Raw genomic sequence first — 17,676 nt, 5'->3', positions numbered from 1 at the left:
TCACCCTCAAGATGTTCCAAAACTGTATCAATTTCTTTGTTCTGATGAACACACAGAAAGATATTTGGAAGAACGCTTCTTGATTCCTGGCCACCGTTAACTCACATAGTGGGAAAAATTGCTTGATAAATTGCTTTGTTCTATTGAACACAAAAGAAGATATTTTGAAGAATGTAGGAAAGCAAACAGTTCTGGGGCACTTTTGAGCACCATTGTAGTTTTTCCGACTATGATGGTAAATGGTGGCCAAGAACTGATTGGTTACAGGCATTCTTCCAAATACCTTTCTCTGTGTTCATCAGAACAAAGACATTTATACAGATTTGGAAAAACTCAAGGATGAGTAAATTAATTTTCATTTTTTAGTGAACTGTCCCTTTAAACATATAGACATGGTTCAAGCCAAGCAACAAAGTTTTGAGAAAAGGATTTCAGTGAAACTGGCATTATTGTTGCAATCTAAATTATCTAACCCAGTAACAGAAAAAATGTGGTTAATTTCTAAACATTTTACATTTCGAAAAAGCAGCTATGCAAAAACAATTGAACTAAATGGCTCCAAGCTGGACAACTATATTTACAAGCAGAGCCCACAGAGTTCACAAATAATCAAGTGCCTGCTAAAGAAGGAGCAGCAAAGGAGAAGGAGAGTTTTTAGCCTAAAGGTTAGACACAAAGAATCCATGAGAATAGATCAAGAAGCATTCCCTAGCTACACCTAACTCCATCAGTATTCTAGGCCCCAAACTGAGCTGGAAACAAAAGCTCTTGCTATGCACTGTTGTGCACATGAGAGCCGACAGCTGTTTGCATGTGTGTGCAAGGCGAACCGACCAGTTGCTACATTTGGCACGCTAACTTTGTGTGTGGCTTACCTGGCTGGTATGGCACTGATGGGCTTCTTGTAAATGGTGATGAGTTTGTCCAGGACGACGTCAGCGCTTGTAAAGACTCGGTAGGAGTGCAGAAAGGTGTTGAGGAAGTCGATGGAGAGGAACCGCAGGTCGGTCAACCTCTCCAGCAGACGCTCCACGCTGGCGTAGCGGATCTGCAACACCTTGCACGAGTTCATCATCTTACTGAAGCGGATGTCCACGTCGTCACAGTACAGACTGGCATCGGACCTAAACATGAGACAGACGTAACTCGCAAATCTCCAAAGCAAGGCTTTATATATAATCATGATTGTGATAAAATACAACACTTAGTAGTTGTGCAGATAATATTCAACATGTTGGTCAATGCTGGTCTTCACAGCAGGAAAGTATGGGATGGAGGGCTTACTTGATCATCTGGGGCACAGTGACTTTAGAATTCTCCTCAAAGGCGTTCATCATCAATCCATTACAACGAATATTATCTATGCACTGTTGTAAAGTGAGAGAAAGAGAGAGAGTATGAGAGCCACAAGAAGTGAATAAAAAGCAAAGGTCTTGCCCGGAAGCTGTGCGGATCATGTTGTGCTCTGTGATACGAATAGACATGCCTGGCTGATGTCACTGGTCCATGCTGACTTCTCTTGCCGTGAGGAGGCCACCAGGATGAATGTGAAGGACTGGTTGTCTTTGGGCTCCACCACAATCTTAAAATCCAGGTGCTCCATGTCCTGGCCGCTCTTGTCTGACTTGGCTGTGGAAAAAAGACAACATGAGATCGTCAGGTGTAGGTCTTGTGTGATGAGATTTGTGTTGAAATCTTTTCAAGGTAAGCACTGTAACAACGCGTTCTCATTACCGAGACGTCAGATATTTTGACGCCCGCCTCATCTACAGAGTAGACAGGGCATCTGACGTCTTAGGAGCGAGAACCTGTTGCATTCAAAGCAAGCCGCTGGATAAGATTCCAATAGAGATACAGTAAGTAATGTTTAAGATGAATAAGTGTTTTGGTACGTACACTCATCGTCGGTACCCTCAGGCTCCTCTATCAGTGTGCAATCGATGAGTGACACCACACCGTTCTGCCATCCAGAAACAGGCAACAATGAGACACGCTCGGAGAATCAGACACTATCAGATAATCAATAGCAGCTGTACTAAAACAGTGATTACTGTGTGGATATCCTTTTAGAATTTCCCCAAAGACCACGAGCAATAGTGGCTTATCGAACGTGGCAAAATTACAGACGGCCATGGGTGGTAATTGCCATTTCCTAAGCGCAACGCAACATTTCGTCCGTTTAACAAATTGTCATTGTAGAAGTAAATAACAGTCTTATTTCCATATCCGTTCAATTCGCAGTTTCGAGAAGAGATTTTTTTTGTATTGATTTGAAGGTATACTTCAAGTGTGTTTTAAATTGCTATGTGGAGTCAAAGTAATTTTATTTACGTTGTGACAGTGTACTTTCAACATTTTTAATACCGTGGCTGTGAAACAAAAATTTTAATACAAACAATAATTATGACGGTTTGTTTTGTAATGCCTTCTAAAAGCAACAACAATATATATTTTGCAGTATAAACTACAGCTTGACTAAACATAATTCTATGCAAATGTTAACCTTACGATTAAAATGTTTCATCAAAGGTTTTTCACATGATAGCTTAGATGTCAATATTCTGTGATTTAACTGCTGTCATGAAGTCTATTATTAACGGTATAAAAAAATGTTTTTAAAGCATATTTTTAAGCATAGTAAGTGAACATCCATAACAGTTCATATTCCTCATCAATGGCCAAATGAAAATTAACATAAAGTAAGTACTCCATTTGTTGGGTATAATGGCTTCTGGTTTGTGCATTTTAATTCAAAATAGTCCTACAAAATATGCTGTCTCTCAAAAACATACGTCTTTTTTGTCACATCCGCAGCACATACATATTTCCCTCTTGTTAAAATAGATGTCTTGTGTATAGACTGATGTATTTCCTTCTGGAATCATCAGGGGTTTATAATCTGATGATTCTCTATACTTGTAATAAATACATTCTCTGAGAATTTATATTTCAAGTTTTGACTCAACATGTCAAATCCACAACGCTGGAATTGCCCAGCTGCTACAGTAGATAAAAACCTTAGTAAGGTGTAGTTTTCCCCCAGACCCTCTAGTACAGATGATCAGATGTTTGGAGAACAGGAAACACTGCCTTTCACCCTCCTTCTTCAGAGACAAAGAGCCCAGCCGACCACGTGTGATCTTGCCCTTCTCACTCATGGGCACCTGAATCAAAGATCCTGGCAAACATGCACAACAGAGAGAATCAGGATGTGTAAGACCTACATGTACTGCAGAACAACAGGAAGTTCTAGATTCATGTACAGTATGTTCTTATCAGATGTCGTTTTCGTATACCACGGTGCATCCGTGACATTTCCTAGCCAGGGCTCAACTCCAGGTTGAATGGTAAGAATGTGATTACACGTGGAAATAAAAGAGTTGGCCTGTTCTTTGAAAAAACAGTGCCCTTCAGAGACTAGCAGGATTAGGACGCCCAATCCTTTGAGTTAACGCTCTTGCTTTGTGGGAAAACAGGGCAGCCCAGAAAAGGCTCGGAGAGAGAAGGGTAGCAGGGGGTTTGACAATAACAGGTGACAAGAGTGACAGTGTGCAGAAAAGAACAGAGGAGAATCCAACCTCTTTCTTATCAGGGATCTGTGGTCCCTTTCAGAGTGCTCAGGAGAATGTGCGTTGTGTTTTGGGTGGCTGTTGGGGTTTACCTTGTCTGACAAAGGTCTGGCTGGTGTCTAGGAGAATCTCACAGCCCTCTACGATCATGCGCTCGATGGCAAGGTTTTTTCGGATGTTCTCCGTCTCGCTCACCTCATCGTGCATGATTCTGTGGAGGTACGGCATTTTGATAAAACTCGGAAAACTTGGCCTTTTTTTAATTTGACAAATGCAGATGTTTCCGTGTTCTCCATATTTGATCCATATTATAAAAGTAATATGTCAGAAAAAATGAAAGTTCATCACATATTATTTATTCACCTGTATGTAATTTCAACAATGAAGGAATAAAACATTTTAATTATTGATTCTATAATAATTCTATTAATAATAAAGCAGGCGAACCTTTGCTTTACAAGCGAATTCTGAGCCACTAGAGTTACTAAAACATAAAACAGCTTGTAACAAGTTTAACTGTTTTCATGACCCAGTCTTTGTCTTATTATTATGGGATGGATGGGTGAGGGATTTTGATGTACCTAGAAAGCTCTTCCAGTTTTGACTTGGCGTAATCCAAGCTGTTTCTCTCCACATGCTCGTGTGGTGTATGTGCTAACAGCTCATGGAGGGTCAGTATGTAGCGAGGAATCTGCCAGACAAGAGACACACAGAGTCATAATGTCAGACAGGAGGGTAAATTTTGAATTTTTGCATTGTGCTGTAAAACACACTCATAGCCACACTTAGTCATGTGCACACACGGAAATCCTAAATCGTTGTATTCTCACAGGCCAGCACTAACACTCCAGATTTTTTACCAGAGCTGTAGAGCCTACAGCCAACCAATTGAAACAAAACATTTTGATAACGTCCTATAGTATGCCGTTTTTACAGCACGGGAGCACAGCAACAATGCACACTTTAAAAAGCATAAGATCACTGGTGGAAGATCACCTGGAACATAGGGTAGGTGAGGAAGGTCTCCAGGGTGCGTTCCTCACAGTCAGGTTTGGCTTCGTACTGTTTCAGCAGCTTGTCGAAGTCTCGGTTCTGCTTGCAGTGGGCCAAGATCTGCAGGCTGTACTGGTGGTTACGCACAAACTCCTGGTAGATGTTCAACATGGGTAGCAGGATGTCAAAGAGGTCAGCTGAAGGTCAAGAAGGACATCAAAGTCAATCCAACATACTGTAGATGTAAGATCTGCGACACTTTCTGAAAAGCTATCTTGAAATTAGAGGAGTCTAGAGAATGTTCTCCACTGTTGGTTGCCAAGTGCTCTGGCAGTGCACTCACCCAAAACTAATGTTGGCCAGCTTGCTATTCGAGCTTTCAACCCTTGGTAGAATATCTGATGTAGAAACATTATGGTTTCACTGCGGAAAAAGTAAACAACAACAATGTAAGCATTCCATCGTGTTTGTTATGGCAATCTGTATACACAAACATATTTCATTTATGAAACAACTTGAGACACAAATGGGAAAATTGTTATGTTCCATCTACTCTCTATTTTATCGGTCTAGAAGAAAATTATGACTTTACAGAAATCTCATTTTAAGTAGACTTCAACTGAATCTTACCTGTTCAGGAATATGCTGCTGACATCATCATGGGTTATGGGTGGTTTCTTGGAGCTGGCAGCCATGCGAAGTGGTCTCAAGAAGTTGTTGACCAGGATATGAAGCTGTTGGACGTATTCGGCTTCAGCCTCCAGCATGCTGAAGACGACTTGATTCCTCTTCCTCATGCTCTCTGCGTGTGGAGAACGGATGTAGTCCTGAATGATGGTCTTCCATTTTCTCCGGCACATCCAGCCCCTCAGGAAGCTCTGAACCTGAGATGTGGTCACACATTCATATTCCTCAGAAATCAATGGATATAAACTACAGTATGAGTAACTATTTGAAAATATCATGGTCAAATGATAATTCTGTTTAGAGCTCAACGATAAGGAAATAAATATATGTTTTTTTTAGAATGAGGTTTAGTATAGAGGGTATGCATTGACAATCTCCCTTGAGCAATAAAACACAGCAAAATGGCTGCTTTCAATAAGAGAAAAAAAAATACGGTACTAAAACACACAATTATTTGCTGAAATGACTAGCAGCTGGACTTGACAGTGATACTTATAACTTACAAAGGAATCAGGTGTTCTGTTGACAGAATTGCGTTTTCTGATAAACCATTCATTTTGCCGAGTGTTTTACCACTCAAGCGGGCGCGTGACGACACATGCATACCCTCAATTGTGCTGTACATCATCATGCTGAAGTGGGTTTACGAATTTCATTTATCAACTAGCTATTACAGCAACTGAAAAACAACATATAAGACTTAATAAAAAATAATTGAGGGAAAAACCACAGTTATTTTAATGCACGACGTGGAGGCGAAGAACCAAACCACGCAAAATGAGGTGCATTAAAACCCATTAATGCAAGGCTAGCCATGGATTATCACACTTATACCATGGTCATTTGCCAAGTTAAAGCTGTCATTGATGTTTACTGAGCAAATATAGATCAGACAGGTAAAAATGATTTTCGTTTGATCAAACTGACTGGAACTACCAATAGATTAAACGGTTTTAATGCACGCCTTCCAGCCAATCAGAATCGAGTATTCAAACAGACCATGGTAAACATTAAAATAATGTGTATTATTTCTGTGGTGGGTCAGTATAGATGGTGGGACAAGTAAAAATATGAACTAAATCGCTTCAGTGCTGACATGAGTCTTGATACAGAGTGCAGAAACATCATACGGTGCAAAATATAGACCTTACTTTCTTGATTTTCTTGATCTCAGAGTCTTCATCACTGGGGGCAGTGGTTGGATTCGACTGGATCTTCTCGTTGTCTTTGAGTCTTGCAGCGATCTGCCAGAAAACAGTGACAAAAATGGCAGAGTCAACACATCCTTTGTGGAAAAAACTTATTTCCTTCTTAGCATGCTGTGAAAGTGATTGAGTCAGGCCAAATCAGTGCCAGCTGAGACATGTGGCACAAACTCTCGCCCGATCGGATCTCTCAGATGACACTCGGGTGATCTCTGATGCTTAGCGCGCGCACATTTTAGAATCATTAGGCGGCCCTGTGAATTATAAAGGGAACGGCGGGGACACAAAAGAGGTAAGAGCTGGCCAGCGTAGTCTGAAGGTGAGTGGTGCATCTATTGGATGCAGGCTGAAAGAGTTTATTTTGCTGCGGACCGAGGATGCGACGTGCACAATGCATCTGGGGTCATGCATATTCAGCACACCATTTCATACTGCTAGCTCCATTTGCACTTTAAAGTAAAACGACTATTTGATCTGGCTGATAAAGAATACAGCGGGGATCACAGTTCTCTTGGAGGGCCGTTTTTATGAGCTGAGATGCAAAGTGAAGTGTAAAGTAGTCTGGAGAAAGCTCTTGAAAACCAAATGCTTCTGGCACCAATTTTCCTTTTCAGAAAGAAGAAATGAACATGTAATATCACCGGTTTCCCAGACAACTCCACCTCTGAAGGATACAATAAGTATACGCTGTATTCGCAGATTTGTTATGCTGCGTTTTCCTACATACCCAAATTGCCAGTGTTAAAAAAGGTTGACTTAACACTCACAGTGTATGTATAGTCTATGTGTGGATTATATATACACCGTGAGAGTTATTTTGGTCATTTTTTTAACAGTGGCGATTTTGCGCTGTACGAATAAACAATCCCTATTACAGCACTTTGAGTTACAAATTTTACCTCTGATTTCAGACGTTCAATCTCAATCTCTCCATCTTCTATCTGTTGTCGAAGTTGCTTAGCAACTGTTTTCTCGGTCTCCACAATTTGGAGTAGATGGAGGTACTTCTGCATGAGCGTTTCATGCTCGGTAGCCAGGTTTCTGTAGCTGCATACAGAACACACACGGTTAATACAAACAAACACAACACAACAAGCCATACATGCACAAAGAGACATATCATTAACATGACTGCAAATATTCTGACACTGTTAAACTAACAGGGATAAAGTTCATTACATAGTGTTAACTCTATGAGCACACACTCAGAAGTGAACTGTGAATGTTAGATTTCAACAATTAAACAGAATTGTTGAAACAGCGCTTATCTTAAAACGGCAAGCAAATTCAGACGCAATCATGTTATGCACACAGATTTAGAATTGCTGCAGGGTATCCACAGACAAACAGCCAAAATAGTATTTTTCCAGTACATAGAGACCAGAAGCGAGCACCAGCCATCCATCTCAAAAGAAGCACTTGTTCTTAAAAATAAAATCAGTCCATGCTTTCCGATTATGACATAGCTTCTTCTGTGTATTATTAAATAGCAGCTGTTGGAAAAGGATAAATATTGGGACTTATGATCATTTAAGTGGCATGTAATCATGCAATAAGACCAAATCGTCTTCACATGTAATGTACGTCTTCCATTTCCAACAACAAACATATTTATAAAGTATTTTTTTAGTCAATTACAAAATGATGATTAGTATCAAATTAACCAATTTCATTTAAAATGCATTTTTATTTGAATTTTCAGGTTTTACATTACGCTGTCACTTCTTGACATCATTTAAAAGCTCAAGTTTAAGGTTCAGTGTGTCAATTCTGCACAACTGCAAAAATAATCACTTTGTCTGCTACAGGTGATAAAAACAGGTGGTCATGCCTCAAAGTTACTCCACTGGTTGGCCAGGATGCTCAGTGTTTTGATAGTGTTTCGGAGCCACGGTGTTATTTTCAGGCGAATCAATCTTCAAATGATTTACACTTTGCTGTAACTTATATTAAACTGAGACAAAAAAAACTATTACCTTATTCATAAGCGCACAGTTCATTTGTTCCCCAAGCTAATGTTTCTGATAACAGGGCAGGGGCATTACTATGAGTAAGTCAAAGCTTGTACCAGTTTCAATGAAATAAAAATGTCTCCTAGTTTGTTAACTAATTTTATTACTTTTGAGTTGAAAAATTAATCTGTGTAAATCCCCAAAAGTGTATAATCCAAAACTGAAAATGTTCCAAGTTGCAAGTTCTGTTCGTAAATGAAACGCCTTAAAGATCCAATCTATTTGCAGTGGAAAACATGCCATTTCCATTGTTTATTAAAAACGTTTTTTTGTCACAATATTGAAGTTCACCCAAAACTGAAAATCTGTAATCATTTACTCACCCTCTTGTCATTTTAAACCTGTATGACTTTCTTTCATACGCAGAACACACAAGAAGATATTTTAAAAAATGTTGGTGAACGAACAGCGCCGGCTAACAACATTTTTCGAAATATCTTCTTTTGTGTTCTGCGTATGAAAGAAAGTAAATGATGACAGAATTTTCATTTTGGGGTGAACTATCACTTTAGCTCTATCATCACTTCCGGTTGTTGTGGACTCTAAGTCTTCATCTCATGTCCATGTGGGTTTACATTTTTATTCAACAGATAATTACTATAAAATAAAAATAAGTGCACTTTCAACCATTAATACACAGATCAAATCTAACATAATACAAAACACACTGAACTGAAAATAATGTTAACAAGAAACCAAAAAACAAATGTATGACCAATGTTTCTTAGCTTGAGCAAAAATTAGCAATTTTTTACCACTACCATATAACATAAACATGATTTCTTTATACACAAAGTTACTATCGTAAACCAGTGCATTCTGCATTGCACATGTCCATGAAGACCATCTGCTATTAAAGACACAAAAATGATGCTTTGTCTGTTAGTTCCCAATGGAGAGCTTGAATTCAAAGTTCATTTCTAAAAATAAACAATACTCCCAGCAGAACCTCTGCAACATCCAAGATTGCTTAAGCAAGCTTGAAGCTAATTATAGATAATGAGACATGGAATCTCTCCACTTGGCAAAAAAATACCCTTCTGTATTCATTTTCCCCCTTCACAATAAACCTTTGCGTACAGAGCGGTATATTTTACACTAAACAAGAGAATATGACAAAACAACCATTCTCTTGGCAATATCTCATCTGACTCAACTCAAAACAGCACATTTCTTAAAAACAGTTCGGCAATCAAGTTAAAATGCTCACTCACAGTGTGTTTCAGATGTATACATCACCAAAATCAAAATTGGGTTCTTTTCCATCTTTTACTGAAGTGGACAGGTGCAGATATTGAAACAGCACTTGGGTTTGCTTACCTGGCATGTGATATTGCTGCCACCCATTCATCGCAGTCCTTAACGTCTTCTGTACGAAGCTCTAGGGCTTTCTGATTCTCATGGTTGAAGCTGACTGTGAAATAATACTGCAATACAGAACAGAAACTCTTCTTAACTACAACATACAACATCATCCAGTGCTGGATGTTATGATTACAAGACAGTATTTGCTTTTATCTAAATCAATGAAAAAATAAAACACATCATTTATTCAGTGTTAAGGGAGTCTGTATTTTAGTCATTGTAGCAAATAGTTTATGATCCAATGTTATTTGCTTATGGGATCCTACCATTACGTTTGGTTTACAAAGCTGTGTTTATTTTATGTTTCTTATATCATTCAGCGGCCCTTTTCTTTTCACATAATAAAATCATTTTGACCAAATTTGATTTGTCTGTTTAAATACTTTGTAAATGGTATTGTAATTAGCAGTAAAATTGGAAAAACATTGGCCATTAAGCTCATTTGTAACAAATGAAGACCTTCTGTGAGGAAAATCAATTTCCTATCGGTTATAAGGCAAGTAACCAAGTTCAAACATGACGAATATGAAATGTGATTTAATCATTGTTAAATATATTCCCATACATGTAATTAGCATTTTTAGATTTAATTTATGTGTAGTATCAAACTGCACTGGTCAAGGTGACTCGCAGTACTCGGATGACCCTGTGTTATTAGTATTGAGCAGTTGTTATAAGTCATAACAGACCTTGACATGTCACATTTAACCAAACAGAATCATGTATTCCAAATTGACATCTAATAATTGTGAATAACAACTTACAACATGCTGATCTGTTTTTTTTTAACTGTCTTATACAGTTATCTTGGTTTCCCAGTTTCAGTGTGGCTCAGCATTTAAATTAACCAAATTTAAACTGAAAGTGCAAAGATCAGTACCTTACACAAACACATAGACTACAAACACTCCTTAGCATATTCAAAAAGTGTACAGCATGCCCTTTGTAACCCAATGAAATTCACCAGATACATCCAACTATCCTGCGCTATCTTTCAGAACTGATAAGTGAGGCCATCGAGAGTTTAGAGAACAAAGTGGAAGCACTAGGGAAACTTCCCCACACCAAAGAGAGCGCCATCTCTCTTGAGGAAAACCATAAAACATGCAAACTGGGAGCATGGCGCATCACATAACTATATGCTACCTGTTACCTAGCAACTCCTCCTTGCGCTAGTGGCTATGGCTCAGTATGTGCTACCCTTCTCTCATCATTCCAGTAAGCCAGGCCTTACCATCGAATCCCCAACAAACCTCCATTTCTGCAGCACAGCGGATGGAACCTTTAAAGCACTACAAAATGACTATATCATCATCATTCATGTTGAACGCAGGATGCTCATTTAACACAATTTATATGTTCATTCTGTTAGGTTGAGCCAGAGCCATTGAGAGAGAGAGATGCGGTACGGAAGTTCACAATTTGCGCATGCCACGTGATTCATGCAGCCTTCACTTACATGAAGTTATGTTTTCTCTTAAAATGTTTGATTTCTCACATATATAAATGGGTTACAAGTTTGTCACAATCGGACTGTTTTCCTCTAACTCCATGCGTCGCTAGTAACTTCCGGGATCTATTGAGGGGTTCCATGAACCGCCATTGGTGTGAAAAAACAGTTGACACAACTCTCTCTCAATGGCTCTGGGTTGAGCTATAGGACATACTGTATGTTAGCTAATCCTGATGTTTGAAGTGAGTTATTCCTTAGAGGGTATGGACGTGTCATCACTTTACGATGTGAGCATGCCGGAGCGTGCCCCCGTGGGTGGGAAAACACTTTCCTTTCCTAGGGAAGTCGCATGGATCACCGTTGAGTCCAGCTGCTCGTAATTTCAGCAATTAATTGCATGTTTAGTTTCTCCTATACTCCTCAGCCATTTTGCTTGAGCGTGTGCCGACATGTTCACGTGGGAAAGTGGCGTTAATGCATTCCCTCCATTTCATTTCCATGATCACTGGAAAGACCCTCTGCTATAGCACACAGACACACAAATCCGGTTTCCAAGTTTTAGCTGAGTCATTTGGATTTACACACCTAACTGATAAGTGTATGTTGTTAAAAGAACATACTCACAATACACATGTACCCTTTAAAGCCACACCATAAGACATATGAGGTTCCCAAGAAAAATGTGTTCCCCAGTTACTCATGATGGATCTTTGTTGCAAAAGCCATCTGTTATAAAACCGAACTGGCAATAGCAGACTAAATGTGCTGCAAGCCTTCACATTTGAGAAGAACGACTACAGTACAACACAGTCATCAAAAGACAAAAAACTATGGCTGATGAACATATGGTTCTTCCAATAAAGAATACGACGTTAAGAAACGCCCAATGCAAATCGTGTTTGCTATCTTTATTTACCGTCTGTAAATGGATTTTGCTTCATAATGTATGAGTTCAGACAGATCCTATCAGTTCAACTCTTTCAACAGTCGTCCGAACACAATATCCTTTTGTGTTCGAGCAACCTGTCACCTGTCACTTCAACTTAAGCAGCCGAGTGATGGAACAGATGTTTTGGGAAAGAAAATGGACTTTCAAGTTTGCCACCCATCCACAAACAGCAGGATATGGAACCTCTCTAATATTCATTCTGTTAAGAATCCACAACGTACAGGCAGGCATATTCTCTTTCCTTTTTGGCATTTCTGCCACTCCACTTTAAAGGACACCTTTTATTATGTCTGTCTCAAGCTCCTATGCAAGTGCATTCTGCGAGGAGACCAAAATAGCGAGCATCAATAAGTCTCCGCTCCCTCATTCTGTTGAGCTGCAAAAATGCAGCTGTTCCCAAAAGAGAGATGAGTGTTTTTCTATAAATGGGCCCTGACCCCTCAGAGGTACCGAACAGCACAAATTTAGCCCAAACAACGTTAGCATTAATGAAGGAGACACAACGCACTGATACATGCTGCCGCTACACACACAATATCCCTTCCAACCATTCTTTTTCTCATGCAAAGAGGAGTTGCCATAGGAACCATGAGCTCAAATGCAGATATATTTTAAAGAGGGCCAATAAATGAATGGTAGAGCAGGATGACTGGTAGGTAAATACAATGACAATAAAAAGGTAGCGGGGTGGCTTTGAATAGACTGCAAATTTGTGAGGAATACATCAATATGCAGGTTTTTTAAAAGCTTTGTGCTGCTGAGTTACTGGTTTTTTTTTTAGATTAGAGAAAAGCATCTTTCGTACACTTTAAAAAAAGTGCATTTTAAATTAGAATAGCATTTCTAAGCGATAAACTATTCTAAATATTACAACAACATGGTCTTGTAGCATATAAACACATGCACATGTCTGTGTCTGCTTGCATGAGGCCAAACTCTAGACGGACTGCCCCAGTTAAAAGATTCAACAACAGAATGGTCCCGTTTCTGTAAGTCGGCACAATTGGAAAAGCCAATAAAACCTTGTATATGGCTGAACATGACACTTCATTAAAATGGCAAGAAGTTACAATTGGTTGGTTACTAGACTAGGGTTGGATGATCTATTGAAGAAGCTGAAAAAGGATGACTTGAATGATCAAACAGAACATCCAATATCTGGGTAAATATTTATCATCCTTTAATCCATGTTGTGGAATCTTTCCTTGGTGCAAAATCATATTATGTTCCAGATATGAAAATATGAGCATGATAAGTAAAAACAGAACATGATGTAATGTTTGTAAGACTGCCAAACACTAGGCCACTGATTGTGAGATTACACGCCTCTATCTGTGTTCTGTTCTCTGGAGTATGACAGACATGCACAGCATCAAACTCCATGCCGCATCCTGCTTTGTCAGCACAGGGACAGCTGTTCACAGGAAGGTCTTTGACTCACATTGAATTGCAGTCCTTACACACACAGATAGGCACTGCCGGCCGAGAAGATCCAGCCTTGCAGTTTCTCCCATAGGTGAAACATCTTTGACTACAGTATGTCAACCTCCACCATTGCCCGGTACACAATAGTCAAACCGGTTTTTGGCTTAGAATGCCATACGGCTGCATAAATGATTAAGTCGTTGGATGCTATTGTGGCTTTAGGTTAATGAAAGAACTTTATTGTTTACATTTGAGCAGCTTAATTCAGACTTGGGTCTGGATGCATAAATTTAGCAGCTAAGAAAAGACTGTGTCTTTACAACCAGTCTCATTGACTAGCAATTTGTTAGGACTAAACGGTCTTAATTTTCATATTTCAAGTAGCCCAAACAACCATTTTATAAAACTGAATTAAAGTTATGAACAGTCTTGAAGAAAATACTAGATGACTAACTTCTAAGACTAGTCTAGGCAGTTTATGTAACCGGCCCTTGGTGTTGTGGACTCAGACTTTATAGTGACACCTGTCGGTGCGAATGCATGCAGTTTTTCACCGCAGCTACATCTCACTGCTGTTTTTGTTTTGTTTACGTCAATGTTTTTCTGGGTTATTTACATATAATATGTGTTTGTTACATTATTTAGTTAGCTTGTTACATGTTTATGTATGTTTACATGTAGCCTATGTCTTGTAACAGCATTAATAATCATTCTTGTTTTAATTGTTAATGTAACAATTAATGTTGGTGATAAGTTTACTGTCAGTTACTTACAAACTAATTGTAAGAACTGTCATGTGACATACAAGACAAAATCATGTGATGTCAACGTGATCATATTAGTCACTGGTATTACTGAACGGATTCAAGTGAACATATACATTTAATTTTTTTAAATAATGAGATAAAAAAAGAAGGATTACTTTTAAGTGAGGGAAATCATTTCAAATGAACAGTTCGCCCAAAAAGGAAAACTCTGTCCTCAATTACTCACCCTCAAGTTGTATTAAACCTGTAGGACAATTAGCTTGTGTACATTTCTTTGTCCTGTTGAACACCAAAGAAGATATTTTGAAGAATGTAGGAAAGCAAACAGTTCTGGGGCACTTTTGACTACCATTGTAATTTTTCCTACTATGGTAGTCAATGGTGGCCAAGAACTGTTTTGTTACAAGCATTCTTCCACATATCGTTCTCTGTGTTCATCAAAACAAAGGAATCGATACAGATCTGGAAGAACTAGAGGGTGCCTAAATGATGTCAGATTTTTTTTTAAGTGAACAGTCCTCTTTTCCCCTATTGGGTCTGTATCTAAATGAAAAAGAAAACAAAGTTCTTTAAAAGATCAGAGAAGACAAAAAAGATGTAGCTTTTGGCATCTTTCAAGGATGGGGTTTGGACACCCTCAGCAACATTGATGTCATTGTTGCATAATACCATGATATTACTATGAACAAAGCACATTTAATACTGCACAACAGCTCATCAGACGCCTAAACCGTGTCTTTGAACATAAAGTTCAGTTTGGGAAACGATTTGTTATTAAACACGTTGTGAAGACGCAGTTGCCAAGGTAGGATGCTATTAATATCAGCGCGGGAATTAAATCAATACGTCAAACAGACTGCGATTCTTCGCCAGTTTTCCGCATGATGGCGATGGCGAGGTTTATAAAGCGCTTTCCTCGGCGTCATCTTCTCTCTTGTGTGGAAGACAGTCGTTTCAAACTTACACACCTCTGAGGAAAAACACTATTTTTTTCACTGCAGTACAACGACAAAAACCACTAAACTTCTAGACTATTGAACTGCGTTTATTATGTGAAAAGAAGTTTACTGCGTAAAATTAAGCTTAGTGTTAAAGAACACGAACAAAATAGGCTAGTTCAAATAGATAAATGTACGTTATCAAAAACATAATATTTATCAACAAATATAGGCATGTTATAAAACACGATATGCTGCGTTTAAACAGTCCCATCTTCGACAGAAGATGCTCATATCCACAGAAACAAATCTGATACGACAAAAATAATCATGTTTAACGCTTGATAAAAATAATGCACGAAATTGAGAAAGCCAGAAGATGCTGTTGGTAAAATTGTTGGTTGTCTCGAGCGCATGCTCATCATTTCTTTACGCATAAAACAAACCCCCACTCGCTGCTGGCTGGAAGCAGAATTGCAATTTTTAATGCCTTACCCAACAAATCGACAAGCAAACCAAGCTATTATAATGGCCCTTGTTACACACGTACGTACAAAGTTGCCGTTCCGTTTTTCGTACCTGTTTTTCTAAGCACTCCTTCGCTGACAGTGAAGGTTTGGGTGAGGGCGACCTGTCACACACACATCCTTCCAACAGGTATAATCCCGAGGGTCGAGAACTGGACTCGCTCTCAAAATAAAAAAGCATATTTTGCAAAAGAGCAAACCACTTCGTGTGCCATTTTGTGTTGTCAGAACTCTTTTTGCTCAAGCCGCCTCGCCTCGTGCCATCTTTCTTTGCCAAAAGACCCAGGTAGGTGACATGACCATCATTAAGTCGAATTCCCTTCTGCATTTTTGAGAAGAAGATGCTGGTTTTAGGGAAAAGGCTGGTGATGCTGTTTTGGTCCTTACATCTTCTTAGCACGAGATTCCCGAGTAGACGGGCACTTTCGGGATTAGAAACGAAGCATGGCACGTTCTGCCCATCCACTGCAATCACCGCCTTGGCATGAAGTAGGGAAGAAGCGCAGAGGAAAACCAAGAATGCCAAAGTCTACCATCGTAATGTTGTCGAATGCGTTTGAGCGTTGGAAAAGGGTACAAAAGTGCCTCCCGTAACCTCTTCTGTGACGCAACGAGCGGGGAGAATTAGGCTACGGTGTGCGCGAGTGATGGTTTGTCGCGTTCTCACGTGAAATTCTCTGGAAACCAGTGCGCGCGCTCACTGCTGAATGAAGCAGTGGCGTCACGTGATCCGATTTGAGGCGAGTGCTTTTCAGAACCTCGGACAGAGACACGCAAACATACTTCTAAAAAAACTTGCACAGCTTATATTAAATAGACACTGGTCACTTAATACAAGGAAAAACCATAATTCTTATTTAAGATCACATATGCTCGTGAGCTATTATTGTTCTAGATGCCTATTATTTAATGCCTTTTATTTGTAATCAATAATGAGAATGATCATTAACAGTCGATTAGTAGTAAATCATGATTGTAGGGTTTACAGTGAATTCCTATTAAAGCAGATTCAATCTTGTTGCTTCGTCATTTTGTGAATGTACTTTTCTCTATAGAGTTTTTCTCTGACTCTCTTCTCCATTGAGACAATGTTGCAATTAAGACATTCGTTTACAACTACTACGTTTCTTCCAAAACCAAGATGTTCTGTCCTGAAATGACTGAAAAGTCTCCATTCAGATGTACAGATCTGAATTGGAGTGGTCCGATACTGAAACACTTTGTCATCTTGGCCTGTACGTCTACTTAATTCTATTCTGTACAAGGAACCCTGACACCCTTAAAAGTACTGACATTGTATTATCGAGCTAAGACATGGCAAACCAAAAATGCGTGTATTCTACTTGTACAGTTTGTCTAAGGAATCTTTCACCCTGGTAATGTTCTTATGATCCAGCACGTAATGCCCACACTCAAAACCTCACATATGGTTCTAATCAGCCTGTTTACATTTAGATTTGCATTTAGCAGACGCTTTCATCCAAAGCGAATTACAGATGAGGGAAACAATGGAAAAAAATGAACAAAATATGGCAAAAAAAGAATAAGTGCTACAAAAAACTGGTCACATATAGCCTACCACAGAGCTAAGTTTTTAAATATGGCTACAGAATCTGCTTGTACTGAAGAAACACCAGCTCCTTGAACATTTCCTTTTCTTTATCTGCAATGTTTGTTGACACCATGTCTGTGATTCACCATAATACCAAGGACTTGTTCTGACTGCCTCCACTCCGTCGTTTCTTGAAATATTGCGACTCCCTCGACTTTCCTTATTTGATGCTGT

At 39.1% G+C, this 17,676-nt stretch overlaps 1 protein-coding gene across 1 annotated transcript in view; it reads right to left on the bottom strand.

Moving 5' to 3' along the window:
- The window catches only part of rasgrf1 (Ras protein specific guanine nucleotide releasing factor 1), a 30,057-nt gene extending 13,476 nt beyond the window's left edge, over window positions 1-16,581 (bottom strand). The window contains exons 1-14 of the mRNA XM_056766170.1: window positions 15,943-16,581; window positions 9,787-9,893; window positions 7,354-7,501; window positions 6,401-6,493; window positions 5,193-5,446; window positions 4,906-4,985; window positions 4,566-4,759; window positions 4,151-4,260; window positions 3,662-3,780; window positions 3,018-3,178; window positions 1,897-1,960; window positions 1,487-1,629; window positions 1,285-1,367; window positions 876-1,124 (exon numbers count right to left, since the gene is read on the bottom strand). Coding sequence (XP_056622148.1) covers window positions 876-1,124; window positions 1,285-1,367; window positions 1,487-1,629; window positions 1,897-1,960; window positions 3,018-3,178; window positions 3,662-3,780; window positions 4,151-4,260; window positions 4,566-4,759; window positions 4,906-4,985; window positions 5,193-5,446; window positions 6,401-6,493; window positions 7,354-7,501; window positions 9,787-9,893; window positions 15,943-16,218 — 2,081 coding nt within the window. The 5' untranslated portion in view covers window positions 16,219-16,581. The remainder of the gene's footprint in view (window positions 1-875; window positions 1,125-1,284; window positions 1,368-1,486; window positions 1,630-1,896; window positions 1,961-3,017; window positions 3,179-3,661; window positions 3,781-4,150; window positions 4,261-4,565; window positions 4,760-4,905; window positions 4,986-5,192; window positions 5,447-6,400; window positions 6,494-7,353; window positions 7,502-9,786; window positions 9,894-15,942) is intronic.
- Between the last annotated feature and the right edge of the window lie 1,095 nt (window positions 16,582-17,676).

This window comes from Triplophysa dalaica, chromosome 14 (genome assembly GCF_015846415.1).
Source record: "Triplophysa dalaica isolate WHDGS20190420 chromosome 14, ASM1584641v1, whole genome shotgun sequence".
Lineage (NCBI taxonomy): Eukaryota > Metazoa > Chordata > Actinopteri > Cypriniformes > Nemacheilidae > Triplophysa > Triplophysa dalaica.
This window is presented reverse-complemented; position numbering and strand designations above follow the sequence as displayed.